This window comes from Vespula vulgaris, chromosome 16, assembly GCF_905475345.1.
Source record: "Vespula vulgaris chromosome 16, iyVesVulg1.1, whole genome shotgun sequence".
In the NCBI taxonomy this organism is placed as follows: domain Eukaryota; kingdom Metazoa; phylum Arthropoda; class Insecta; order Hymenoptera; family Vespidae; genus Vespula; species Vespula vulgaris.
In genome coordinates, this window is record NC_066601.1 from 4,425,356 (window position 1) to 4,452,495 (window position 27,140).

At 35.9% G+C, this 27,140-nt stretch overlaps 4 protein-coding genes and 1 long non-coding RNA gene across 11 annotated transcripts in view; 2 read left to right on the forward strand and 3 right to left on the reverse strand.

Moving 5' to 3' along the window:
• The window catches only part of LOC127069767 (uncharacterized), a 15,721-nt gene extending 12,745 nt beyond the window's left edge, over positions 1-2,976 (reverse strand). The window contains exon 1 of the long non-coding RNA XR_007783711.1: positions 2,705-2,976. This is a non-coding gene — a long non-coding RNA (uncharacterized LOC127069767). The remainder of the gene's footprint in view (positions 1-2,704) is intronic.
• Positions 1-18,139, forward strand: part of LOC127069760 (BMP and activin membrane-bound inhibitor homolog) — a 23,183-nt gene extending 5,044 nt beyond the window's left edge. The window contains exons 2-3 of the mRNA XM_051007198.1: positions 16,378-16,650; positions 17,048-18,139. Of these exons, the coding sequence (XP_050863155.1) occupies positions 16,378-16,650; positions 17,048-17,301 (527 nt within the window). The 3' untranslated portion in view covers positions 17,302-18,139. The remainder of the gene's footprint in view (positions 1-16,377; positions 16,651-17,047) is intronic.
• A 350-nt stretch (positions 18,140-18,489) lies between these two features.
• Positions 18,490-20,575, reverse strand: LOC127069754 (mRNA-decapping enzyme 1A). Of its 4 annotated transcripts, none has more exons than XM_051007186.1 (5): positions 20,216-20,575; positions 19,745-20,055; positions 19,608-19,657; positions 19,048-19,530; positions 18,490-18,950 (listed from the first exon to the last, which is right to left on the reverse strand). In XM_051007186.1, the coding sequence occupies exons 1-5, from the start codon at positions 20,422-20,424 to the stop codon at positions 18,714-18,716; spliced, it is 1,290 nt and encodes a 429-aa protein (XP_050863143.1). In that variant the 5' UTR covers positions 20,425-20,575; the 3' UTR covers positions 18,490-18,713. The 4 variants fall into 4 exon arrangements, with proteins under 4 accessions (XP_050863143.1, XP_050863142.1, XP_050863144.1 ...); XM_051007185.1 differs by having other exon boundaries at positions 19,742-20,055; XM_051007187.1 differs by having other exon boundaries at positions 19,048-19,229; positions 19,320-19,530; positions 19,608-20,055.
• A 359-nt stretch (positions 20,576-20,934) lies between these two features.
• Positions 20,935-25,908, forward strand: LOC127069687 (CTD nuclear envelope phosphatase 1 homolog). Of its 3 annotated transcripts, XM_051006997.1 has the most exons (6): positions 20,935-21,815; positions 22,177-22,243; positions 22,328-22,529; positions 22,623-22,840; positions 23,078-23,180; positions 25,648-25,908. In XM_051006997.1, the coding sequence occupies exons 1-6, from the start codon at positions 21,717-21,719 to the stop codon at positions 25,682-25,684; spliced, it is 726 nt and encodes a 241-aa protein (XP_050862954.1). In that variant the 5' UTR covers positions 20,935-21,716; the 3' UTR covers positions 25,685-25,908. The 3 variants fall into 3 exon arrangements, with proteins under 3 accessions (XP_050862954.1, XP_050862953.1, XP_050862955.1); XM_051006996.1 differs by having other exon boundaries at positions 20,941-21,815; positions 23,078-25,908; XM_051006998.1 differs by having other exon boundaries at positions 20,941-21,806; positions 23,078-25,908.
• On the reverse strand, positions 25,609-27,134 carry LOC127069686 (peroxisomal membrane protein PEX14). 2 transcript variants are annotated; one of them, XM_051006995.1, is made up of 5 exons: positions 27,008-27,134; positions 26,817-26,871; positions 26,291-26,611; positions 25,973-26,208; positions 25,609-25,802 (listed from the first exon to the last, which is right to left on the reverse strand). In XM_051006995.1, exons 2-5 carry the CDS (start codon positions 26,868-26,870, stop codon positions 25,637-25,639), a joined length of 777 nt encoding a protein of 258 aa, XP_050862952.1. In that variant the 5' UTR covers position 26,871; positions 27,008-27,134; the 3' UTR covers positions 25,609-25,636. The 2 variants fall into 2 exon arrangements, with proteins under 2 accessions (XP_050862952.1, XP_050862951.1); XM_051006994.1 differs by lacking the exon at positions 27,008-27,134 and having other exon boundaries at positions 26,817-26,983.
• Positions 27,135-27,140: the final 6 nt, after the last annotated feature.

A 27,140-nucleotide genomic window follows, 5' to 3' on the forward strand; every position in this document is an offset into this window, starting at 1 on the left:
ACGTAAGATCTTTCTATATAACGATATAATGATCTACCTGACTCTATAATCATAGATTTTCTATAATAAGCGTGAAAAAGTTCCTTTAATAAGTGCACGAAATGGCATTCTATATAATGACCTCGTATCGACTTATAAAGTCACCGATACACGATTAAGGAAGGTAATCGATATTTTTGTACAGATATATTCAATATTTATAAGATCCGTAATCAAAAGCGTAATGAACTTATTTCGATCGAGAAATAATATTTATTTCTAACTCGACATAATGTCGAAACGATATGAGCGTCTCTGTTTCATAGTAGTATTAGTTAGTTCTATCTAATATACCGTATATCCTGAGGGCAATTGGCATACGGAAGTAACAACCAACAGAGGATTGTCGCACATCACATAGCGTCGTTGCACTTTCGCGCGCACACACACACAAAACTTATCGCGTGTGTGCGCGCGCGAGGGCTGCAACAACACGAATGGTGGCTCTAGGTAAAAGTTCGCTAGCTTTTCATCGTTCCGTTCCGTAAGTCCGTTCCGTTCTTTCGAGAGTTACCCGTTACAAATGCCGCTGTTGAACCCGATCATTAACCCTTTGACCTCAAGTACTTTCCTAGAAATGATGTCATTTCGTTCTTGCCTTCCAGTAAATGGAATTGATAATTCGGATTGATTTTTTTTTTTACTTTTGTATTTTTTTTATTTGTCCTTGTTTTGTTTCTTTCCAACGGCGCACTATTTTAATGCGATTTTGCATTCCAAGCGAATAGAAATATTATTCGGAATATATATATGAAAGCGTATTAACACTTAATTGTATATCATTTCTAGATAGACATACTATTTCATGTAACGATAGTAAGTTTTCTTTTATATTTTATTTTATTTTATTTATTTATTATTATTTTTTTTTTTCATGCATACGAAGAGTTTATCATCTAGCGAGCGATGATTGCGAAGGAAAACAATAGCTCGTTTCGTCGATCGAAGTTAATAATCAATGGAGCTTTCCCTTCCATTCGCAATATCATTTCCATTTAGAATTGTGCAAAAGTCCGAGCACGCTCGACGTGCCGAGCCCAAAGGCGCGCTTTTAACGACGCGATTACGCGCCACGGAAGATGTCGACTACTAAGCGAAGTTTCTTCATACCTTTACGATTGCGATCACGTAGATGTCAATCGTTTCCTTCGTTTCACGATGTCTGTGCCTCTACCATTTAACTATCCGAGAGAGCTTTGCCGTGTCGTTTCTTTAAACGTTCGTAAATCATTCGGAATTACTACGATCTTACTTCTTTTTCTATTTTGTTGTATTCCATTTTATTCTATCCTTCTCTTTTCTTTTTCTCTCTCATTTTAAAAGAAAAAAACGAAGTCCATGTTGTACTCTTACTTTGGAGTAAGCGTAAAGAACTTGCATTTTTCTAACGTTATAGAGATTCGAAAGACATTATGTAAGTACGTGACTAATGCGAAATAGTTACATAGTATTTACAAAGCTAATGATTGGCTAATAGTAAATGATAAGATGCGCAAACATTTACATTTATGTATAAGAACATATAATTATAAATGAAATTTATTTTATATTATCAATCGCAGTGTCTTCTTAAAAAAAAAAAAAAACAAACAAAAAAAAACATTCTCGAGTTTAAAAGATAAGAATAATAATTTATATCGTATATATCCCTCGTGAATCTTAAACAGGCAACAAGTCTGTGAATTAATAATACTCTCGATTTACAATTGCAATGGCAAAAGAAAACTAGCTTTATCTTATTTTTTTTAATTGTAGTCAGTTCCTAGCAACAATTATCTTCAAAATAGCTAATACGATTTTATGTCTAATCGTTAACATACCGAGCGCCTGACCTTTACCACTTTGAATGAAAAAGGTACAGGAAAAAAAATTGAATATAAGTGGAATAGAAATCGCATCGCATTATAATAAAATACATATGTTAATCTCTCGATAAGAAAGTTAGACATCATTATCGTTAATTTATCTGCGATATCGGCATTAATCATTAAAAATACGATAATTTTGCATAAGTCGCTGTATAATTTTGACCTAACAGTATTTCTTTCTTTTTTCTTCCTTTTTCTCTTTAATCATTTTTATTAATATTCAGACAACCGTAAAATCGCGGCGACGATGCGTTGAAGATCGTTTTTCTAGGAGTAAAAAACAGAAATAAAAATAGAGAAAACATCCAATGGTTTTCCCGTGGCTACTTTTCAAAGGCCACCGACATATTTTCACGAGAGCGAGACAAATATAACCACGCGGCTCTCCTTAAAACGCATTGCCCGTCGTATCGAACTCGTTGTAATTCCGTGCATCGAGCAGCTTGCTCCAACAATACGGTGGCCGAATGGACACGTAGATAGACTGGCGTGCATATCTCGTCGCGTCGTTGTGGTATGACCGTTAACGCTTCATCTCCGTTCTCTAACGTGTCTCCTTTTCTAATGTTTATTTATAAGTTGAAGAAGAAAAGTCGTTCGATCGGTCGATCGATCGATCGATCTTAATTTATTAAAAAAAAAAAAGAAAAAAAAAACAGTTTTCATCGTCTCCTCATCCGAGTAACATTCTTTCTTTAATAAAAAATGAATGCGTATTTTTTTTGAATATTATTGTGATAATGTTATTAAAAGTTAACATTTGTTATCGAATATATGAGGACTTTATTATACAATACCTCGATAGATGATGATAAAATGAGATCTTTATCAAGGCGTCGATCGATCGAGCACCACCGTGTGATTAATTAGTCCCTTTCCAGTTAACACGTGTTAACGAAATTAATATGCTACGCTCGTGACTCGCTCAGCAGTAGCAGGCAGGCGCTAACGCAAACTCGACGCGACGATATGTCGCGTGTATGTACAAGCTTCTTAGATCGTCGTTTCGTCGATCTAAAGTTAACTGCCCGAGTGAGAATTTCATTTTCCTGGCTCGGTGACAGCTTCTCCTTCCTTCTCTCTCTCTCTCTCTCTCTCTCTCTCTCTCTGGTCATCACGATCATCTTTCTTTTTTGTTCTAACTATCGGATGTACTCAACGCTTCTTTAACACTGTTCAACGGCCTAGCCAGAATTAACATTTCAAGGTCGTTTAACGAGATCCGAGAAAACGAGGGTGGTTTCAACGCGACGATTTCTTATTCCAAAGAAGAAGTCGATCGATTTGCATTAACTCGTAGATGTTCGAACACGAACGACGAGCAAGTTGAAACGCGTGAATGTAATTTTAGATGTTTCAACGTGGAATTTGTGTCGCGAAATCTTGAAATCCTTTTCATCTTTCCTCTCCTATGTTTTCTCTCGTTGAGCTCGTATGCTTCGAAGCGTTACCTATATTAAGTGAGAATATAATAAATATGACATAAATATTCACACGGAAATTTTCCCTCGAGAAAAGATCCGACAGGAAGAGAGAGAGAGAAGGGATTTTTTTCTTTCTTCGATCTATAATTTCTCTTGGACTCTCGCCCCCTTTTTTAACAGATAAATTCACTGACCGATATACATACATACGTCAGATTCTTGTTTCTCGAGAGTTTACGGAAATTTCCATCGCGAATATCGAGCTAAAATGTTGGATCGATAATAACGAATAATTCAGCATTTTATTATCGCTAAAAACGAATCGATAGAAGAATATTTTCATGATTTCTCGTTCTTTTCATACTTTGATCATAGTCATAGTCATCATAGTAATACTTTACTTAAATATCTTTTTTAATTTTCTCTTTTTCTTTTTTTTAATCCAACCATCGTAAGTACTCCTTCTCCTTCTTCTTCTTCTTCTTCTTCTTCTCAATTCATATCGTTCGCACGGAATACTTTATCGTAGGAGCAAGCACACATATGGAATTAACGACGTCAATGGCGCCAAGGGGGTGGCGGTCTAAGACTTCTTTCATCGATAATGCATGACACGTACCACGTATATGATCCTCTCGGACCATGCAAAATATCGCAATACAATTCTCCACAAGCATTACCGTCATTATTTTCAATGGTTTAGAACGAGACGAAAATTGTAGATAATTTTTACGTAATATCTTTCATTACGAAAAAATTGGTTATATAAAAAATGAAATATCCTTTTTTAGATAATTTGTATGCACCAACTTTGATGTTAACCACGAAGAGAGGTAAACAGACTCATAAGATAGAACATATGTCCCATGAACGTGCTTTTTTACTATCCCATCTTTTCTTCCCCTCACTCCCCTTTCTTTCCAATTTGATTTATCATCGATTATCGATCGTAGATCATCGTACGGCCTCTGATTTTTCGTCGAGAGATCGTTACTCCAACGAGAGGCGTGTTAACCGTACTATATTCCGGACTGGCACTTAACTCGCGCGTTATGTTAATGGCAATGCTTCGTATGCGACATGTTGCAGCGTACAGGCACGCATGCACGCACGCGAGCGCTGCGGTATGCATGTATGCATACGCGCGAGCCAAGATGCGTCGAATTCAAATGAACTGGCTCCCGCGAACGTGGTTTCTTCTATCTATTTCTCCTCCTACTCCTCCTCCTCCTCCTTATTCTCATCCTCATCTTCATCCTCATCCTCCTCCGCTTCGTTCATCATATCATATGCATTTCATCTCTTTTACACTTTCGCGAATCATCTTAGCATTATATGTTTATCGTCACTGAGAAGATTTTTTCGATTTTACTTCGACACGATGTGATGTCATTCTCTCTATTTTTTTTTTTTCGAAAAAATAAAACTTCATAGGAATTAGATTGATTTTTAATTGGGATGATCTATTAAAGATGATATATCAAAAGTCTTTTAATTGATTCAGTTTTTATTCGAAAAACGATGCATTCGATATGTTTAATAATTTTTTTTCCGATTCATTTCTTTCAAAGTTATCCCACACGTAAAATAGAAAAAAAAAGTTAGAAAATAATTTGTATAGTGCTTAGGATGGTAGAAAAAATTTCTCACGATCATTAATTAAATTTACTGCGTTGCAAGATCCGATGCATTAGCTGCAGTCGATGAGAAAATGTTTCGCGATGAGAGAGCAATGCAAATGTCTGCTTAACGTTACTGCAACAATCGGACAGAGATCTCACACTTACTGTGGGATCGTGACACCAATCGGGATCACGTTTTAGCAGCGTAGTTTCCAATAATGGCTACGATCACTACTGGATCGATTGACCGGACTTTCAAGCTTCCTCGTTAGGTATTACTCATTTTTCTTGCAGGTACTACAGAGTCTCCCATTCAGATAAGCGCAGTTCTCTCTCTCTCTCTCTCTCTCTATCACTTTTTCTCTCATTCATCCTATACACCGTTTCGTGTTTTTTCTGTCAAAGGGAAAGGAACGCTTAAGGGAATCACCTTCACCTTCTTTCGTAGCATGATTCACTTGTCTATTAATATCGATACTATGAAATGTCAAGCAACGAAATGAACGATTATGATTATTAACAAAGAATGTTTCGTCATTTCTTTCGGTATCTTTTTTTGTTGTCCGAAATTGAAATCATTAAGTACACGTTTATCTACGCGTAATTCAAAAATATTCGATAATCTCGCAACACTTTATTTTCAAATTACGCCACGATTTCCGAGTACGCATTAACTTGTTTTTATATATGCATTTCACTACTGACATCGTGATAATTATGGAGAACGAATATATGCTACTGCATAATCTATGAAAAATTTATAAGACGGCTTTCCTTTCATGTCTCATATGGAAAGCCACATCAATTACGTCGCAACGAAAACGTTAAACAGTGCATTCCTTTTTTTTTTCTTCTTTTCTTTTTTCCTTTTTTTTCTAGCTCTTCGGTAAAATTTACTTATGCTAATGATCTTTATTTCTAATGAAACCATCTAAGAATCACGAAAAGTGAAAGCAAAGAATATTTATTTCTCGAAACATTCGCTGAAGAGTTAATTTATGAACGTTTCTTCGGAATAAATTCTTAAAAGTCACGATGTGTGGTCGAAAAATTGATTTACGTTCGTACGACGAACGATCGATGTATATACATACACATGCATGTAACACGCACGCACATATATATATATATATATACATATTCCCATATGCATACCTACGTATCCATTACTCAGAGATATCAGGATGAAATGACTTAATCATTGACAGCTTAGCGATTAAGTATTGCTAAGGTTTCGTTCGGTGAGCAGTAATTAGCGATGCTTAATGTAACTTTTCCACATCCTCTATGAGTTAGTCATCGTGAGTTTTCTATTAATAAACGACGCCACGCTCCATTCGTAGAATCGATTACATTTTCACAAAACAGTTTCTATAAATACGTTCACTTTTAGCTCGATTTGCGACAGATCGATCTCTCAAGAGTTAATCCATTAGAAATCCTTAGATCGTTTTATTCGATCATCTAGATTTAATTGTATAAACGTTAAACGATCGTTTGGGAATTTTATAGCAATTTTTAATGAAAATTCCAACATAAACTATACACGTGGATAGAAATAAAATTTTTATAACTTTCTCGATCGCATAATTTATCGATTTAACGAGGACTGATATAGTTTACGTATCTTTTTCACGGTGTAGATTAAATATACAAATTTTTCATCGTAATCCATACGATCCAGAATCGATCTTGGGCGAACCGATCGATCGACGACATTCTTCATCGTCGTTGATTGAATGTAAATCGAGCTTTGGAATTTAGCGCATTCGCTGAGACATATTTTTAGAGCGAGAAGTGCTGAGATATTCGATTCAGCGAGGCATAAAAGTAGGCTACAGTGGAGATCGTGTTACTATTATGCAGGTCGTATCGTTATCTCGAAGCGGGCATTGTTTTATTATGTAATGTGGTAAACATCTAGCGTGAAAAACAATCGGCGACCTTTTCATAGAGAGCATAATAATTGATCTTTGCGTTACACACATTGTATTATCTTTTTAATCTTGGCTCATTCTTATGACCCAAGTAGTGATCCTTTAATACGTTAATTTATCCATCTGTATAATATTTTATATTACAATCCGCGTTATAAAATAATAAAAATCTCCTAGAACAAACGATATAATCTTAACGTTAAATAAACCTTGCTAATAATATGATAAAAGAATGATTCGTTATATCAATAAAATCATTATAGTACACGGTGAACTTAAATTAATTATAAGAAGGATTCATTAGTAACATAAAATATTTTACGAACAAGGAAAACGTAAGAAAATAGAAAGAGTAGTAGGGATACTATCTTAAATGCTATAATTATTCCTCTCTGCACATACGATGCGTATGTGCACGCATTAATAGAGGACATACAAGGATAAATAATGAAAGGCCTCGTCGATCAATATTTTTATCGCCGATACCGTGATTATTCGTTACGCGCGATCATTGCCAGGTTCGATCGTGCTTCTGTATAAACGTAGGCACGTGTGATTCTGCACAAAGAAAAAAGAGAAAAAGAAAGGGAAACAGATTTGTCCTTTCTTCGGGAGATCATATATGTGTGTGTGTGTGTGTGTGCGTATACACGCATACGGGTGTGTTTTATTCTAAGCTCGTATGGCTAATCTTACGCGGTTGGGTGCGCACAAATTGCAATTTGCCTGTTGGTGTCGTAACGCATTCACCGATTGTCGCAAATCGTTCTCGTGAGATCAAAAAAGAAAAAGAAAAAAAAAGAGAGAAAGACAGAGAATATATCTGATTAAAACATTATTTCTCATGGGCGTAAATGCGTAATACAAGAAAGTAATGTAGAGAAAAAAAAAAGAAGGAATACATAGAAAAATATGACAAGATAAATATAAATAAAAGCGTATGAATAATGTTCGTTCGAATACAAAAAATATATGAATGGATCCAACTTTTTCACTTGATACTGATCTTATCAAATTAAAATGTTTGTTGTCTCCCCCCCTCTCTCTTTTTTCTACACATTTGAAGAAACATTCGCATCGAAAATAAAGTAAACAAGATGCGATCGTTCCTTCAGAGAAAGAGAAAGACACAACGTACATGCTCGGAAAGTACGATCGATCCTTTGTATTTAATTAACATTCCATACTTCACGGTGAATTTCTCAAAGCACTGCAACGGTCGGCATCGATGCCAATATAAAAGCACAGAGAAAGAGGGGGAGAGAGAGAGAGAGTATCCTTGTCTCCTCTCATGATCTCACAGTTACGTCACTGGAGCCCAGGGCGAGTTACGTTCTTTTTCGGCATCTCCAAGTCCGTTCGGGCGAGCGGTTCGTTTACCTGACATCACGTCAGGTAGCAAAACTTCGCTGAAGAACTCTTCGACTTGATTTTCTTTTCTTTTTTCTTTTTTCTTTCTTCTTTCTCTTTTTGTAGAAATGAACGACGAGAATCGTCATACGGTTTGGATCGTGATCGATCGATCTTGGTAGCAATGTCAAGCCCATCAATTTCCATCTGGCAAGGTATTATAATAAGAATATGACGTGTCTAATTAATTTCGAGTGACTAGTTATTTGCATATAAAAAAAAACATACGATATTTGTATTGAGTTTTCTTTTTATAATTAATTCTACGAATTTTAAATGGAGGACGAAGGATGAACACGTACAAGAATGTGCAACGAGGAACGAAAAAGTTTAGTCACGTTACTTTGAACTACCAGTATGCTCGAGTTCATTAGCAAAGTACGGACGAACCCTTTACCGAAATTATTTCTCATGCCGAAGAAGGTGGATGAGTCGACGATATTTTTCGATCGAATTTCGTCGATCATTTCGAGATGAACGAATCCCCTCGTCATAAAGGGACCGCGTATGGTCCGGCAAGGAAGGAGAAGAAAAAAGAAACGAAGTCACACGTGTAATTTGCAGCAATTTGGCAATTGCATATAATTGATGAGAATACCTTTTACTTGCCGATGGCGTAGTATACTCGTCCATGCTTGCCGAGTTAAGTAGGGCTAATCATGGGGTTCTGAGAGCTCGGAAACATCAGGAACCTGTCTTCTAGCATCGAAATCTTCAGGACCTCGTGTATTTAGAGAACCGGCTATACATATACCATATTCGGTCGGTGGGTCCCTGTAATATATACCTGAGCCTACGGAAGGTAAGACAGAGAAAAAGACAAAGAGGAAGAGAGAAAGAGAGAGAAAGAGAGAGAGAGGAGAGAGATAGCAAAAGGGCCCAAAAAGGACCCACCTACTTCCCAGAAAGAATGGCCCAAGATACCTATTGTTCTTGCTAATTGCCACCCCGCATAGTCGACCCGCCCTCCTTTACCCTCTTCCTCTCTTCTCTCCTCTACTCTACAGTCTTTAATAGCCGGGTGCTCGTAGTTGATAGTTACAGGTCCCAACGCAAATACAGCTTTCGGATTGTGCGACCCTTTGTGAAAGGAAAATTAGCCGAAACGCAGAAGTACGATCTTTCGTCGAGATATTTTCATGCTCTTCAGGTATACCTGTGCTAAGTTTAACTCTCGAGCAATTTCTTACTCCTACAAGAATTTTTTTTCCGTGAAAAGTATACGAGATTTTTCACGATTTCCATGAAGAATTCGAAGGACGACTCTTTTGAGCAATTATTCCAAAGAGATAAATATTGTAATAATAAATCTTTTAAACGGACAATAACAATGAACGAGGATCCAAGAAACTTTTGGACGAGTTCAAAATAACAAAGTGAATTTTCCCAACGTTATAATTTCTCGAATAATGAAACAATTTGACGGCTGAGTAGCTAAGAATAAGTCGGAGTTCTCGATAGCCGATGTCTCGTATCTGTAAAGTTAGATTTATAGTCGAATTACTCAACGTACATAGGAGTGGCACCGTAAAAGCGGTTTCCTCTAATACAGCGTACGTATAGCGCCGGACAATATCGATAAATTTTCATGGTTTTTCTCGCGTCGACGCTCTCACCCTTCGATGAATAATCGGTGGAAAGTGAAAAATAATTGTTAGTAGAGGCAACTAGCTTGAAAAATTCGTAAAAGAAAAAGCTAACGCCAACATCGTATTTAACGGTCAGCGCGTAGCTGCTTCAACGCGGGATATAAATGTCCTTGCAGATTTGTCGCTAGATAAATCATTTTTCCGTCAAACGTTCAACGCTTGCTTGCTGGCGGAGATCTTGTGCTTTCGAAGAACTTTCCTAAAAATACGTACACACGTATAGTTAGAAACTCGCTTTGGCATCGTGCGAAACATTTTACAATATTGTCGCCCTGTCTTTCGCAATTTTAAGAGCCAAAGATCGTTCCGTTGTCTTTGCCAACGCCTTCGATCATTTTCTTTTCTTCTTTCGAAGTTTACGATTATGTCAGACTTTTAAATACATGTCTTTCGTTATTTCTAATCAAAGTCATGCTTCAATGAAGAAGAAGAAGAAGAAGAAGGAAAAAAAAGAGAACGCGGAGGAAATATCCACGTGACTTCTCTGAAATAAATCGCGTGAGAAAGGAAGATGGATTCGCTTCGAGTGGATTGATTTCTCTCGTGTCAGCGCAAATAAAAGGATCTAATCGGCCCTTTTCTTCAACTCCATCTCTCTTTCCCTGCCGTCGATGGAATCCAGTCGAGCGCACAAAATTTCAACGGGGACCAAACAGGAAGAACAAAAGCTTTATTGGAGTCGAACCACCGAGCAAAGACCGGCTTTCAGCCATCCAAAAAAAGACAAAGAAGCAAAAGCAACCGAGAGCCATTATACGTACGTGGGCGCACTTGTCGTCCAAGACCACCTCCTGTACTTTGCATTCGCGTTATATTTATCCAAGGATCGAGAAGTTTTTCGACTACTTTACTCCTCGATATATCTTTCGAAGATATATCGAAGATATATCGTTGAGAAAAAAAATCATTTACTACGGTTTACCAAGACTACGATCAAATCAAAGCCAAACGTTACGTAAATTTCAAAGGATAAATATCATTAAAACGAGTTAAAGACTGTCGTGCACGTCAAATAACTATAAAGTTAATTCTCACCATATTTTCTATTTTATCTACTTCATTACGTTAAGAAAATGAATACGTCGATTACAATCCATGAAATTAATTTCGCAACCTACTAACGAGTCTCGATCACGCAATACGAAAAACGCTGTGAAGTCATAAAGAAAGTATATTTACAAATTCGTAGGTTTCAGTTTGCTTCGAGATGACCACGTATAAATCATCGTTTAATTAAAGGATTATTTTTCGACTCGTTCGTACGGTATTCCTGAAAATAATATTACGCGCGTTATCAGGAAGTATCGTTTACCAACGCACAAACGTTTTATCGTCGAAAGACTTTATGGTTGGCTTCTACTGTTCAAGTATACATGCCTCTTAATAATTCTATCCTTTTTCCTTTCCTTTTCTCTTTCTTTTCTTTCTCTTCTTCTTTTTTCTTTTTCTTTCTTCTTTTTTTTCTTTAAGAAGCTTCAAAATATCCGTAGGCACGATAAAACTTTGGCAGACCTCCTGCGGAGCTTACAAAAGGCAGGAACAGCAGCAAGACAGACCTCTCTGATTTTTAAGAGGACTCATCCGTTCCTTCTTCAACGAAGGAACTCTCGAATTCGTGGGCTACCCAGTTCTCCTTTTACTACCGATCATTATTTTTCGTGACTACTTTGGATCGACTTGTCTGCTGCTCATTTTATTCACGGTTTGTCGCGTACAACACACGAGAGCACAAAATTATATTACAGCCTTTCGTGCTACCCTTCGAGGATATTAAGTGGAACTGATCGTTTCTTCTCTCTTTCTTGTCTTTCTTCTTTTTTCTTTTTCTTGTTCTCTTTCTCTCTCACACTGTCTCGTTCAAGTGAATTATTAATTCCACGTTGTCGTTGTCCCTTCTTATTCGCAATCATTATTCTCGAGACTCGCTACAATCTTGCCGATGCGATCGATACCTTGCGATCGCGTACCTTCATTTTATACGATCTCGATATTATAATATTTTTAGACGATCGCTAACTATACAGGATAAGTCACAATAATTTATTTCAAGTCTCCATCTCATCCTTTTATTTTCCATACGAAACGTCACTTAATAACAATGATCTATTTATTTAACCATGTAAAGATACATATATACGCGTACGTACATTTTGGCTTGGATTAACACATTTTTAGACTTCCAATCTCTTCCTCTTTAATATCAAATAATAACCATCAATCCTTTCTTCGAGTAGCTTTTTATCGATCAGACAGTCAACGCAGCTAACTTTTTTTTTATTCTCGACGGCGAGCTTAGCAATTCCAACGACTTTCCGGAACCTCGACACTCCTTTCTTTACCCTGACATATCCCCCCGTATGATTTATTTTAGCGGCTACTCTGTTACGATAACCATCCAAAGCACATTAGAAATGCATACTCATCCTCTCTCAATCATTCTCGTCTCTGTTTTGACCATTTTCTTTTCACAGGTAAATTTCTTTTTCTTTACTTTTTTTGTCTTTACGAAAAACGATTCTTTAATGAACTTTATTATATTATTATTGGATTATTTTTTTGCAATTACTATCGATAATTTCCATTATGTTTTTATACACACGCACACAACCCACACATATATGACATTGGTTTCCTGATATTTATGTATTTTATGCAGTTGTGGTCGCCGTTCTCTCGAACTTTTCTTTTCGAGTTATTCACCGTCCTGCATCGTAAGACTTACGTTCTTGCGTGCAGGTACGTCGAACAGGTGTCTCGCGAACCAACGATCGTAATCACACGATTCGTGTCTGCACTTTTTTTACTTTCTCTCGATAACGCCTTCTGTCTATAAACGTCACACTATTAATCAAATGAATTCAATTCTCTCTATATATGTAGTGTATACTTATGTCTAGACGTATGAAATTAATTTTTATTTCTGTGAAATATGAATAAGTTGAGAAAACGTTCGGATTAACGTAATTTATCTTGATTCGGCTTCGTTTCACTATCATCTTGAAGAATTCTCAGGAGACATGGACGAGTCTTTTATTAATCCGATTCATTATTCGTCTCGGTTGCTGCAGCTCGTTGAATTCGACTCGTATATACTTTTCCAAGAAAATGCTGGCTATGTCGTACGGTACTGGCCAAGTGCCAAGTTGTTTTAATAAACGAGAAAAATTGACAGAAAGAGAGGAAGAGAGAAATAGAGAGTAAAAAAGAAGGAAGGATAGAGAAGAAGATCGCGTATACGTTCGTACAATTAAAACGATCGGATCGAATCGAGCTCGGCGTCTCTTCGTTCGTTTCCAAGAGATCGTATCTTTGGCGACGATCGAACAAAGACCCATTGCGCGTGACGGAAGCGAAGAGGAATGAGAGCCCTGAAGAAGAACCCTTAACTCTCTCTTTCTCTCAGTTTGTATCAGAATATACGCAGAACGTTCGCAACGTAATCTCTGTATCTCACTTTTTCTCTTTCTCTGCATCTATCGTATCTCTCGCCCCTAATGAACTAATTAAAGAAAGCAAGATACGAAGCTCCCGAACCACGTCCACTCGTCTCAAGCGAAAATAATTCGACTTGGATAAAAAAAGTCCCTTCTTTCTTTCATTGAAATATCACGGCCGTCCATAATATAATAGGACGCAAAGGTCGCTATAAATAACGAGTAAATAATCTCATTAAAAAGTAATATCTTACGATGCAGACGGAACAAAGAACCGATTGCACGTCTCGAAGATGATCATCTCAGATTCTAAACAAAAGTTACACAGTGTGAAATCGTTTCTAACGTCATTATCTTTCTTACAAAACGTATGTATGAGAAATTACGCAATCTCGTGAATTTACGAAACGTCTTATGTAGATACGCTTATTTATGGGAGTTCAAAGAGAGAGTAAGAGAGAGATGTGGAGAGAAAGGAAGAGAGAAAGAGCCATGTATCCTCGGGCATAGCGAGAGAGAGAGAGAGAGAGAGACTCATTAGTTTTATCGTTCCCGATGCTCGTTCCTTCGTCCGGCCTCTGCCAGAGTTGCGAGTATTACATATCGCGCGTATGTACACATACATATGTAGCATAAAGATACATGCATACGCACACATGCATACCGTACGTAGGTCGTCGCTCTTCTAATTGCATGTACAACGGAGCTCGTTCAAATCGAGTTCCCGTCCTCTCCGGGCTCTTTCTCGCTCGCAAACTCTCCCGCGTAGCTCGTGTAGAGTTCTATGCTGGATGGATCATCGTAGGATCGAACGAACGCTGCAAATATTATCGACAAAGGCGATAAAATTCTTCGGCGATGAAATCTCTCGCAATGTTCTTTCATTTTACATATTCTTCTCAAAAATATCCAAGAAAGATTCACCGTTTGATCAGATTCACGTCCCGACGAATATGAGTACCGTCAATAAGCTAATCCTTCGTCGATCGTTCTTCATTCTTTCAAGAACATACAATGCTTAATTTTTTATCAAGGAGGACGTTCTTTAGAGTCGCTCGAGAAGAAATGGAAAAGTTCGATCGAACGAACGAACGAATAGATTTAACGTTCGTCGATGCATTATGAGGAGGAATAGGAAGGGAGGAAGAAAGGGGTGTATAAAAGAGGACAGTTTTACGAGCATAAAACATATGGAAGGAACGTCCCTCGAGCGTATCGAAAGCGTACCGAATTTTTTGCGTCACGTTGATTATTCTCCGCTTCGAATCCTCCATCCTCTGTTCGTCGTCCCAAGTCCTCTCCGTTCCTCTCTTCCTATCTTTTTCTCTCTTGGGTGCGACCATGTCCACGTTGGAAACGTGCGACTCATTATCTTCAGAGGGCGTGTTACGCCGCTGATTTGAATTACGCTTCCAAAGAAGCGTCATTAGCAGAAAATACTTTTTCCGAAGAGAGAAGGGGAACGATTTTGTTAGGGCAAGTTGACGTATGAAAATAAATGTTAAACCCCGAAGAAGGAGGATCGCGCGACTGATGGTACGACTATATTCCAAATCTCGAATCGTCGTGTTTCATCTTTTAGATGTAGCGGCCGATTGTGCCGATCCGAAAATATCGACGCAACCTCTTTCCCTTTCGCGTTGACCGCGCGCATTTCTCGCATAATGCGCGTCCGGCTGTTTCAAAGACGCGGAGGCAGGCAAGAAGCGCACGAAGAAGAGGATAGAAAAATAAAGGATAGAATGAAAGAGGATAGAGAGAGATAAAGAGAGAGAAGAGAAAAGGAAGGAGGACAGCTTATCGGGAAATAATTAATATGCCATGGGCGCATAACGAACGGCCCCACGAAGCAGTCTGTTTGTTTTCGGACGGGCCTTCCTCGGGCTTGGACTTGTCGGTCGTATCTCTCTTTTGCTCGGCCCTCTCGACCTCCCGCTGCTAACCCTTTTTTCTCGTTTTTGTTTTGAAGACGCGCGCGCGCATATACACGCACGAGATCCTTCGGGGTCCACATATACAAACATCGAGCTCTCCGGCTCAAAGCCTCTTCTGAGAGAGAGACTCGTGAGAGCCTCCGAGAGTGAGCATCCGTGGCGAAACGAGCGAGAGGGAGAGAGAGGGAGAAAGAAAGAAAGAAAGAAAGAGAAAGAGAAAGAGAGAAGGAAGGCACGCAACGACGACCGCCCCGCATGCCTTTCTCCATATATTCTCTCTACTTTGCTCTTTCTTTTGTGACTCGGCTGTTTTAGCGTTTTTTATTCCACGATGAGCTGGACCACGTCGACGAAGGAGAGAGAAGAGCGGAGAAGGAGAAGGGATAAGAAGGGAACGCTCGAGAGAACGTCTCTTGGCTTATTAGCGATAGAAACTCGTTCGAGAGAGAGAAAAGTACAGGAGAAAGAAAGAGGGAGAAAGAGAGATTATAAAAGTCGTGAAAAAAGATGGCCTTGCGTTATTATCATAATAAATAAAAAGACACTCGTGTGGGTTTAGTCATCGGACGCGGACTGCTCCGCGTCTCCGTGTTTATTTCGCAAGCTCTCCTCCTTCTCATTAACACGCTTCGAAAAGAGAGGGAGAAAGAGAGAAAGGTAGAGGGTACGCGAACGCTTGTATATTTATTTTACGTCGAGCACGCGGTTACCGCGGATGTACCGCGTGTACCGGCTGTTTTTCCTTCGGATCCTTTCCAGAGATTCTATCTGATTTACGAATCGAGTCGAGTTAACGAATTGAAAACGTTCTACGAGATATCGATGATCGAGAAACATTGATGGAAAGTCGTCTCTGCGTGATCTCGCTATCTCTCTTCGAAGCGCTACCACAGTTTCCTTTTTCATTGTTAACGAATTGTTGTAACGAGTCGTGTAGCTCGTTTATAATCGTTCTTTTGCTTTCGAATTTGTATTATTTTCCACGTATTTACTTCTACGTATATACTTCGCATATAATCGTAAAGGTATTTCTAACGATGTGAAAATATTTTGTTTACAGAATTATCCGACGCACGCGAGGTTCGTTGTTATTGTAATCAACCGGATTGTGTGCCACAAGGATATATGTGTCGTGGTAGAGGTTGTTTCACCGAATTACCCTCGAACGTTGGTTCATCCTTATCAAGGACGGAACATAATGCTTACAGCGGTTGCCTCGACAAGAGTTTCAAAGAACGACAATGTCCTGCGGGATTCATTTGTTGCGAGCAGGATCTCTGCAATCACGTAGACAGTCCTGCGATGAGAAACAGACTCAACAAGACTCTTCAAGGTTAGTACGTTCTCTCGTTCTTATTATCGCATCGCGAAGCCACTTTGCGTCTTACATATAAAATTTATAGAGAAATCAAAGATTCAATTATTTTCTAAAGTTCCACTGTTTGTAGGAATCGGATTGGTTATCTAATAGACGATAAATACGAGCTTAAAGAGGAGAGCTGACGTAATAATTTAACAGCTAATCCATCGGCGTCGAACCTATCGCTTTTCTGACTCATTCGCGATTACATTTAATTTGTTTCCATTTTTAACGTTTACGTTAAAGGTTCACAAGACTTTTGTTATTTTTCCCGATGTTACTCGCTTATCTTTTCCTTTATATTCGTTCGTTATAACTAAGTATAAATAATACAACTTTGCGATCTTTTTTCTTGTTTTTTTTTTTTTAGTATTAGTGAACGAGCAACGTACGTATCTAGGACCCGTACAACCAACTGGACACGGAAGTCAATCGTCGGATAGCTGGTTCAAAACCGCGACGATAGCCGTTCCAATATGTGGCTTGATCGCTCTCTTGGTCTTGGCTAGTCTTGCGATCAGATTGCTTCAGCCGGTACCTCTGCAAGGCGACAAACTCGGAGGTCATAGAACGGCGGATAACGGGCCGCCATTACTGGGACCAGCAAAAGTGCCTCTCGTTTAAATAAGAAATTAATTAATGAACTTGCGATCCAAAGACACTCCTTTATAAATCGCGTCCTAGCGAATAATTAATTAAGACTACATACGTAAGAAGCTAGCGAGCTGTCCTGGCTCTACTTGGCTGTGAATCCTTCGAGGGAAGCGTCTTTTTAATTGTAAATTATGATTGACCCGTTACTCGCGCACTTATCGTCGCATTTTTTATATGAATACGCCCGACGGAGGCGATTATTTTATAAAATAGATAAGAATTGAGAGAGAGAGAGAGAGAGAATGAGAATGGCAACGTATAAGTTACATATTGTAACGCACCTTTCTAGTAGCGTTAGACAACTTGTAAATAGATTTATTTGTATTTTACTTCGCTATTGATTAGCTATCTTGAATATCTTAATAATCATCGTGCAAGAGACATAACGCAAGCTAATACGATCGAGAATATTTTGAAAAGCTCGATCTTTCTCTAAGCAGAAATCAATAACATCGCAGTGTACGACGAAAAAGCGATGGCGTGTAATGTTACGACTGTGCCTTGTTATGTAAAAGATAGAGAGAAAATATGACGTAAGGGAGAAAACAAAGAATGATTGCCGAAAAAACTACCCCACGAACATACTGGCATTTTTGCAACGTTCGATCGTTGATCGTGCAGCGCGTATTTATCGCACATTTCTAAATGTATTCCATATAAACATTTATATTGTGATAGTATGACTTAATATTATTGTGTAAAGTTATTCGACCTGTATCGCGAGTTTACTTCGTGATACATACGACTCGCGAGGGATAACTCGATATAAAAGAATTTTAGGAAAATATAACGGAAGGTTTTTTCAATACTGCATCTCTATTTATTTGATCTTCTTCTTTTTTTTCTTTTTTTCTTTTTTTTTTTTTTTAGGAATTACATATACATACCACGTCAATACCCGATATATGGGAAGGGTACGTCATTACTCTATAAAACATACATTTGTTTGATCGGCTCAAAAAATCTCCTTTCCTGATTTGAAATTGCAATCATAAAACGCTAGTATAATATAAATGTTTTGGCATCACAGTTTGAAATCGTACAGCATTTCGTATCCAAGTCCTCCTTTTGTAATATTCACTCATGTTTCACGTTTAATCAATCTCCGTTCGCACTTCTAATTCGTTCTGGAGAAGAAAACATTTTAGTTTATAAAAATACTGTTCCAAGGTATATATATTTTCATTTATTCCTGCCTTTTTTCCCGAATTGGGTAATCGGCTATTTTAATGTCAATCGAATTTCAAGCATGACATATTATGTACACATATGTAACTTAGGAATATCAAATTCTCTTGATCATATCGTCAGTCGATAGTCACAACCCGCATGATGCGTTTTATTAATCGTTTACAAATTGTAGTTGTTTTTTTAGTATGTATTTAGAAGACAATTTCGCCGAACGACTTAACGTAAGCTTCGTGCAGTTTGTTGATAAAATCTGGATCACTTCTCAAAAGATAATTAAAAGCTTGAAGCAGCTGATTCCTTGTCAGCGGTTCTAACGGCCTAGCTAGTGGTTCCGCAGGACTCGGAGCCGCAAACATTACAGGAGGTATCAATGCAGGTGCCGATCCCGTACCCGATAAAGCTGGAGTCGTGATAATATCTTCTGAAGCCTAGATCGAATAACAGATTTGTGTACAAAATTAAATAAAAGAAAAAGAAATTGAAAGGAAAAAAGAAAAAAAAAAGATTATTGCGAATTATTCTTACTGTGTTGCCTGACACATGAGCAAATAAAGATGCAAGAGGATTTGTATTGCTAGGTGTAATAATAGTTGAAGTTTGATGATTGGTCATGTTAGAAGATGTTGTATTTGTTGGCGATTGTATCCTAAGAAATCCAGATGAACCATTTGTTTCACTGGTGCTTTGGTTTACCGATGGCTGAAGATCTTGAGAAACGGATGCTGATGTAGACATCGCCGTGTCTTGGGAAACAGTTTTATTTCGTCTTTTAGATCTGCCTAACAAAGTTATACTACCTACGTTAATCGATGTCGTCGAAGGAGCAGGTGTTTGTGATTGCAATGTCGATGGTTGTGGAGTTATCGATCTCTGTTGCTTTTCGATATGTTCTAATGTATGTGCTGCTGGATGAGACATTAAACGTGCCAATAATAATGGCTTATTTTCATTTGGCCCTGTATTTATAGCGGTAGGTTGATCACCGGCTTTGAAATGCCCTGTATTTACCTAACCAATAAAATCATATTAACAATTTCGTACGGATCGTACGATGCTTAGTGCAAAATTATCGAATAAATACTAACTTTAGCTTTCGCGAAGAAATCCATCACGCTTTGCGACGTAACATCAGGACCTAACGGAGCCGCAAGAGGTCCAGAATTATTATCCGTTGCAGGGGTATTAATAGGGGATTTGGTTTCAGAAGGTTTAGTACTACCACCTCCGCTATTTGCTCTGTTCGTGTTGAAATCCTCTTGAGCTTTACTAAGCATACTAAATATATCCACATTATTCGCATTAGATCCTGCATTCTTTTTATTTTGAATGGAAGGTTTGTTAGCTGCCTTTCGATTCTTTTCAGACTCCATAACAAGTTTATATAACATGGCCGCTATACGTATACACTCTTCTTTGTCGTAAAACCAAATACCATAAATATTACACCGTGAATTTCTATATAATAGAAACGGTGCTTGTAACTGTAAGTCTAGGCCTTGCGTTACTGGTTCCACTAAATTGTTTGTGTTCAATCTGTGAAAATAGATATCGTCAAGACACAAAGAAACGAGCTAGGAATAACTATAAGTAAAGCGTAATCATATACGTACGTATGCATGTACACATACATATACATATCCATCCACATATATACGATTTAAAATATGTAATAAAAAAAACAAAGATTTAATACCTATTCATAATGAGAATACTATTGTACGGTTCGCCGTTTCGAGAGTAAACAAATAGAGCACCCTCGATGTCAGTTTTTTCCCATTCGTTATTATCTCCATTAAAAGTGTACAAAGCTACATGAGTCGCTGTCTCTAGAATATCCTTCACGTAGGGGTCAACGCGTTTCAGCGCGGCCACGTTCATTCTCAATTCCGTCAAGTCCGTCATATTGTCGGATAACTTAACACAAAAATTAAAAAATAGAAACTTTTTTATCGAACAATAAACGATTCGACTTTTTCGAACGAACTTTTTACTACAAGTCCGGTATTTTGAAGCAACGCGAGCAGCTGCTTCTTATAAACGCCATAACAGACATTAAGGCTGACGTCGTTGATACGTTCGCTAATCCGTACGTATTCTCTAAGAAGACGTTGCCATTGGTCCTCGCGAGAGGCCATAACGTTTCGTGATTGGTCCAAATCAAATCAGAAATTTTATTTCCATAAACAAATCAACGATTCTTTTCTTATGTAACGTGCATATTAATCGATGACTTTTAAACCAATCATGTAAAATGCCGACAAAAATATATAATCAAGTTTTTATTGCGACGTAAACGTACACCCTCTAGATTGCGTCTTCAAAAATATCTACATGTAACGGCGGGACTGAAAAACGGTATAGGATATATGGCGATATTTCTGTTATTGCTCGGTTTATTTTTACCATTTCAAGGGAATATGTAACAAGTTATCGAGCATAGCTTACTACTCGCCTCTATATATATCAATATTCGTAGTAGTATTCGTAATACAACTACTACTTACAAAGAGCAACATTTGAATTAAAACTACTTTTTTTCTTGAATCAAAACAGGTTGTACGGTAGAATTATGTTATCGAAAAACTTTGAAAAGGAGAAAACAGGTAACTGTTAATAACATTTATTTAAAAGTGAACGATATAGCGTGGAAACGAAAAGAGCGGCTTTAAAAAGTGCGGCAAAAATTAAAAATGGCTGAGAAGATTTAACGCGCATATTCTCGATTCAGAATATATTTAGGAAATGTTTTCTCCTTGTTATTCATAGATTACAACATCTTTCTATTTAAGAAGAAAGAAAATGCGTTAACGAAAATACAACATTTAATATTTGGCAGCATTATGCGCGGTGGCGTAGCGCATGGAAAAATTGGGTCGATCTGCGAAAGATGGCGGCTGCAATGTGGTGTGCGTGAGAGAATTATGCTGATAGATTTTTGTGAAAACATACAAAAAATATGGAAAAATCTGTTTCCACGTGTAAAGTGAAACCTCCGAATGGGAGTCTGCAATATGTATCGTAATACCGATATAGTATATTAAAGATAGTTGGAAGATAACGTTTGTTTACGATAAAGTTTGTGACCACCGCAACGTGAAGCCGAGTGTGAAAGGGTAAAGAGAGAGACTCGAAAAGAAAACGAGACTGGAGATAAAGCGTTGCCGGACTTCGGCCCGGTGATAATATCAGTAGAGATGCTGAAACAATTGCAGATGGGAATGAGAGCTTTTCTCTTGATGGCTTCCCGCGTGTGGACATGCGTCTGTTTTCTACTCAAGAAGCAGGTTAGAGCCGTAAGTAGGTGCTTCGCGCCTCTTAGTTGTTTTTCTTTTTTTTTTTCTAGCACGAAGAAGATACACTACTGCGATATCAATTCGCGTCTATATATTTTTGCAAAAAGCATACCACGCAGTAAGAAAATATATTTTTTTCTCGTTGCATAATCTTTTATCGTCCCAGTGATATGTTATTATTGTTGCGACAGTATAAAAAATAAATTAAACGTTTATTTCTATCTACTCACACATACACACACACACACACACAATTGAGATTTTATATTAATCATAATGGCGATACAAATTGTTTTCATTGATAATACGATGCTTAAATAGTAGTTGCATTTATAGTAAAAATGAATTAATTTTTATATAGATTTCACAAATGCAGCCAGTTAAGTATGAAATCTTCCCATTATCTCCTTTATCAAGGCATAGACTTAGTAAGTAAAATTTTACTCTACTTGTGTTTTCAAATAATCCTGTTATTATTTATAGTTCTTAAATGAGTAATATATACATTACAGATATAGTTAAGAGAAAAGTATTAGTACTTGATTTGGATGAGACCTTAATTCATTCTCATCACGACGGAGTAGCAAGGCCAACCGTTAGGCCTGGTACACCTCCAGATTTTGTCCTTAAAGTAACGATAGATCGACATCCTGTTAGATTTTTTGTTCATAAAAGGCCACACGTAGATTTTTTCTTGGACATTGTTAGTCAATGGTAAGCTCCTTGATATGATATTATTTTACCTTATTTATTATAGGATGTGAAATATTCTATGTAAATTGATATTATTTTAATAAAAAAATTTAGGTACGAATTAGTGATTTTCACTGCATCTATGGAAATTTATGGTGCAGCAGTGGCAGATAAACTAGATAACAATCGAGGTATTTTAAGGCGCAGATATTACAGACAGCATTGTACTCCAGAAATGGGTTCCTATACTAAGAATCTTTCTGCCATTTGTTCAGATCTAGCTTCTGTCTTTATTCTTGATAATAGTCCTGGAGCTTACAGAGCTTATCCACGTAAGTGATGCTATTTACTTCACGATTTGCTGGTATAACTCTCACAGCGATAGCGAATTTCAGTAGTCCTCTAAAAATATAGACGTTTTGGATAAAATTTGAAGCTTGCTCGTATTGGTACAAAGCAGATAATTTTTATTTTATCTTGGACTATACATTCTGAACATATTTGATAATCTAAGCTCTAATATTTATACATATATATATATATATATATGATTAATTTTATTGTAACAGACAATGCAATACCTATCAAATCATGGTTTAGCGATGCAGGAGATACTGCTTTATTGAATTTGCTACCTGTTCTGGATGCTCTACGCTTTACACAGGATGTGCGGTCAGTTCTTTCAAGAAATTTGCAATTACATAATACTTGGTAGCATAATCTTAATTGATTGATGTACTAGACATTCTAGCAATCAATCGTGTAATAATTTAGTGTGTCTAGATTAGGATTATTATTGTTATTGGTAATAGGCATATTAGGATGCTGTCCAGATAATGAGATGACGAACCCCTTACCCTGTCCTCATTTTGTATACTTGTTATGCAAAATATAGCGAGTGTGTGTCAAAGGGAATGGGATCTTCAGCCAATTATTATATCAGCACAAAATCTTATAGAATAATTTTTGTATACAATCTGATTCGTATTTAAATGAAAGACCTGTTTTCTAATTGTGCATTTGCCAAAGATTAAAAAATTGAAAACATATGTTGACTATATCTGACAAAATCTCTCGTAAGGAGAGAATTATTTTTATTTAAATTTTGGCACACATGGCAATGAAATGATGAATTTGAAATACTTCTTATTGTACATTATCAATCTAGAATGTAGAAAGAAACATACTAAGTCATACTTCGAATAGACTCTGCTGTAACTCACTGTATCAGTGAGGCAGCTGTCTGAGTTATGTCTAATATAAAGAAGTATTAATAAAGATATAAAAAAGTACTGAAAAAAAAAAACATTTCCTTTTTGCAAAAATTGAGGACTATAACCAGTAAATCCAACCTGTGACGTTAATAAAAAAAAGAAATAAATCAGCAAAATAATGAATTTATGCATATACCTGTATACTCTGTCCGCTTGTCTAACAATCTAGAGTTAATGATGAATATTATGTACATATTAGCAGTAATTAGAAAACGAATGTGTTTATTATGGAGTGGCTAGTGTGTGTGTATGAAGAATGTAATTAAGTCATTAAGAGTATAAACTTTATATAATATTTATTATAAATGGATATATACATATATGTATATCTTAAGATCGATCAGTAAATAAAAAATATTACGATTGCAGCACATTGCTTTATATTTCACTTGTACTTTAAAGAAAAGAAACACGAGGACAGGGAAATAAAGTAAAAAAAAAATAATAATAAATAAATAAATAAATAAATAAAAAATAAAAGCAATAATTGATACTTTTGTGCTTTGTTAGATTTTTATACATATTTTCGTTTATTAATAATCGATAAATAATGCTTCATTAAGCACTATGCTGCAAAATATTCGTATTATATTGAATGATCCGTATATACATAATTGTATATATTTGTATAAACATCAAACTTACATAGTGTTAAAATCTTATTTAAATTAAGACATGCTCATGTGCGCTAGATTGAAGTACCAATAACATGTTCTCAAATAAACAACTTTCAATGGAGAACAATTCTTACTTTTTGATATACAGGATGATCATTGTAAAGGTTGACACAATTTTTTAAAAATTGTTTATTTATAGAATAAAAAACGTTTAATATAGTAATAATTAAATTTTTATACGCCTTAAAAAAGTTGGGGTATAACAGATTCTGCTGAAAGAATTATCAAATAATAAATATTGTAAAATAATATACAGACATAACTATGTGAATAATAATTATTGCATAATTCTATTACAACTTGTAGGAGGAACTATGTTTTTGATGGGTATTTCTACATTTTTTGGTGCTTGAAACATGAAATTAATTACATAATCGTAATTCACCTCTTCTTAATTAAATCTTTCTCTTGAAGTATTATTAAATAACTCTTTTGATAATCTTTACAATGACTACCTTATATATTAAAGGATTTGTTTACATTGATTTATAATACATTCACATGATTTTACATGTTTCAAAACAACATTAGCCATTGCTAAGAAACATAGACACAATATTTAACGAAACGAAATTGTATTAGTATACACAAAAAAGATTATTTCCATGTACATAACATACGTGTGTGCACATAAATATTACATATTCAATGTATGTACTCTACATATTCATACAGCATAGAAAATAATTTTTTTCACTTTCGAACTTTATTTCGTTCTTTGTATTATTATTATTATTATCACCATCATTATTATTATTATTATTACTATTATTATTATTATTATTATTATTATTTTTCAATGTAAACTGAGCAAGACGTATTTTTTTTATAACAATATTAAGCACTTATGGTTTTGATACTCATATTAATATTTTAATAAAAAAGCCGTAAGTAAAACGGACCTAGGATAAAGTTTAATGTACAAAAAATACTTCATTGATAAGTAAAGTTCATTTTAAATATTTCTTTTGATAGTAAACTTTGTATAATAAAATATAGTATCAGTTTTATATACAGGCTACACTTTTACAAACATTAAATGAGAATAAAAACAAGATTTTTGTCCTTTTTATAATGTGTTACAGAATATATTTTATGCACTTTAAAGACTGTTAAGACGGAAGAAAGTGAATTGATGGAAGCTGTAAATAATTTTTTGTTTTGTTTTGTTTTATATTTAATCTTTAGGTGGATCGTCTCGTACAATTTCCAAAGAACTATCTGAATTATTAGTGCTACTTCCACTTCCAGCATCATCTTCTCTTTCTGTTGCTTTTTCTTGAACTGTACTTGTGCCTAATTGCCATGATGGAATAGATGCTGGAGCACTGGGAAACTGTTTTCTATTTAAAAATAAATATAATAAAATAATAAATGTATAATAAGGCTCTGTACAATGATCATGATTTCCATATGTAAAATATAAAGAATACAAGAGTACAAGACTAATTATTTGTTATAATCATTTATACAGAACATTTTAATATAAAGTATTAATATAACAAACAGATACCTTGACAGAAGAAGCGCTTTTAGACTAGATAGTTCTTGTTTCAGTTCTTGTACAAGTTGTGGTATTGCTATGTCGATCGATTGATTTTGCGATAATCTTTTTACATCAATCTCTACCTTCGAAATTGAATCTTTCATTTCTTTTATAGAACTTTGGATAGCCTTATCCAGTTCATTAACAGAATCTGTTATACTATCTTTTTTCTTACGACCATATAAAAATGGTTTAATAAATTCCTACAAAATTACAAAAATTTTGATATCTTACTTTATGCCATATCAGAAGATAAATTTTGTTAAGAGTTTCTAAATAATATACCTTATAAAACCAATAAACACAATAAAGCGTAGCTCCAATCACAGCGGTGACGTTAAAAAATTCTTTAATTTTTTGTAATAATGTGGACTGAGAGGACAGCATTTGGAAGTGTGGATAAGGAGGTCTATCTGGTATTGATATTGCTGTGTAATCATTTTGATTGTCAAATTTCCTTTGCTCATTAATATCAATACCAACTAACTCGCAAGCTCTTTTAATCTCTTCTTCTGTTAAACCTTTCCTTTTAAGAAATTCCTGCTTTTTACTGAATGGAGTTCTTGAAACTTTAGGATGTTGAAAAAATTGTACTGCTGCTTTTACCTTTAACAGTAAATTACTGTTAGAGATAGAAAGAATAAATTTAGATTTAATATAAATTGCATAATGGTACAAAGTGCAGTTAATGGATTTTTAAGTCGAAAATGACATTACCATAAAATTTATATTAAACAGAATTTTTATTTACATTTCTATTACAAGTATATACAAACTATTATAATTATAGATATATATTGGATATACTTACTAAATTTTCACGCAGGCAAGAATTATTAATATCAGATATGTCTTGTCCCGTCATTCTGTCAAACAATAATTCACGTTCATACCATAACTTTGTAATATTTATTATTCTGTATTGAAATCGTGTTTTATGGTAACGAGTAAGTGGTACCAAATTACGAGAGAGAAATAGTATTTATAAATATTCATGAATACCTTGGAAACGCTTCAAAAAAGTGATATGTGTTTGAGACAATAACAATTTATAATTGGAAACAGTTTTACATCCTAGAGTAATGAAGTGTCATTAAAATTTTTTATATGTGACAAAATTTTCAGTAGAACTTAC

Coding starts and splice junctions, on each gene's coding strand:
- LOC127069754 (XM_051007184.1), bottom strand. CDS start 20,424: ATGACGGACTTGACGGAATTGAGAATGAACGTGGCCGCGCTGAAACGC. Junction 20,056..20,215: donor AGTATTCTCATTATGAATAG/GTATTAAATCTT, acceptor CTATTTTCACAG/ATTGAACACAAACAATTTAG. Junction 19,531..19,607: donor ATTTCTTCGCGAAAGCTAAA/GTTAGTATTTAT, acceptor TTTATTGGTTAG/GTAAATACAGGGCATTTCAA.
- LOC127069687 (XM_051006996.1), top strand. CDS start 21,717: ATGCTGAAACAATTGCAGATGGGAATGAGAGCTTTTCTCTTGATGGCT. Junction 22,244..22,327: donor TTTATCAAGGCATAGACTTA/GTAAGTAAAATT, acceptor TATACATTACAG/ATATAGTTAAGAGAAAAGTA. Junction 22,841..23,077: donor AGCTTACAGAGCTTATCCAC/GTAAGTGATGCT, acceptor TTATTGTAACAG/ACAATGCAATACCTATCAAA.
- LOC127069686 (XM_051006995.1), bottom strand. CDS start 26,870: ATGACGGGACAAGACATATCTGATATTAATAATTCTTGCCTGCGTGAA. Junction 26,612..26,816: donor CTTGCCTGCGTGAAAATTTA/GTAAGTATATCC, acceptor TTACTGTTAAAG/GTAAAAGCAGCAGTACAATT. Junction 26,209..26,290: donor GTGTTTATTGGTTTTATAAG/GTATATTATTTA, acceptor GTAATTTTGTAG/GAATTTATTAAACCATTTTT.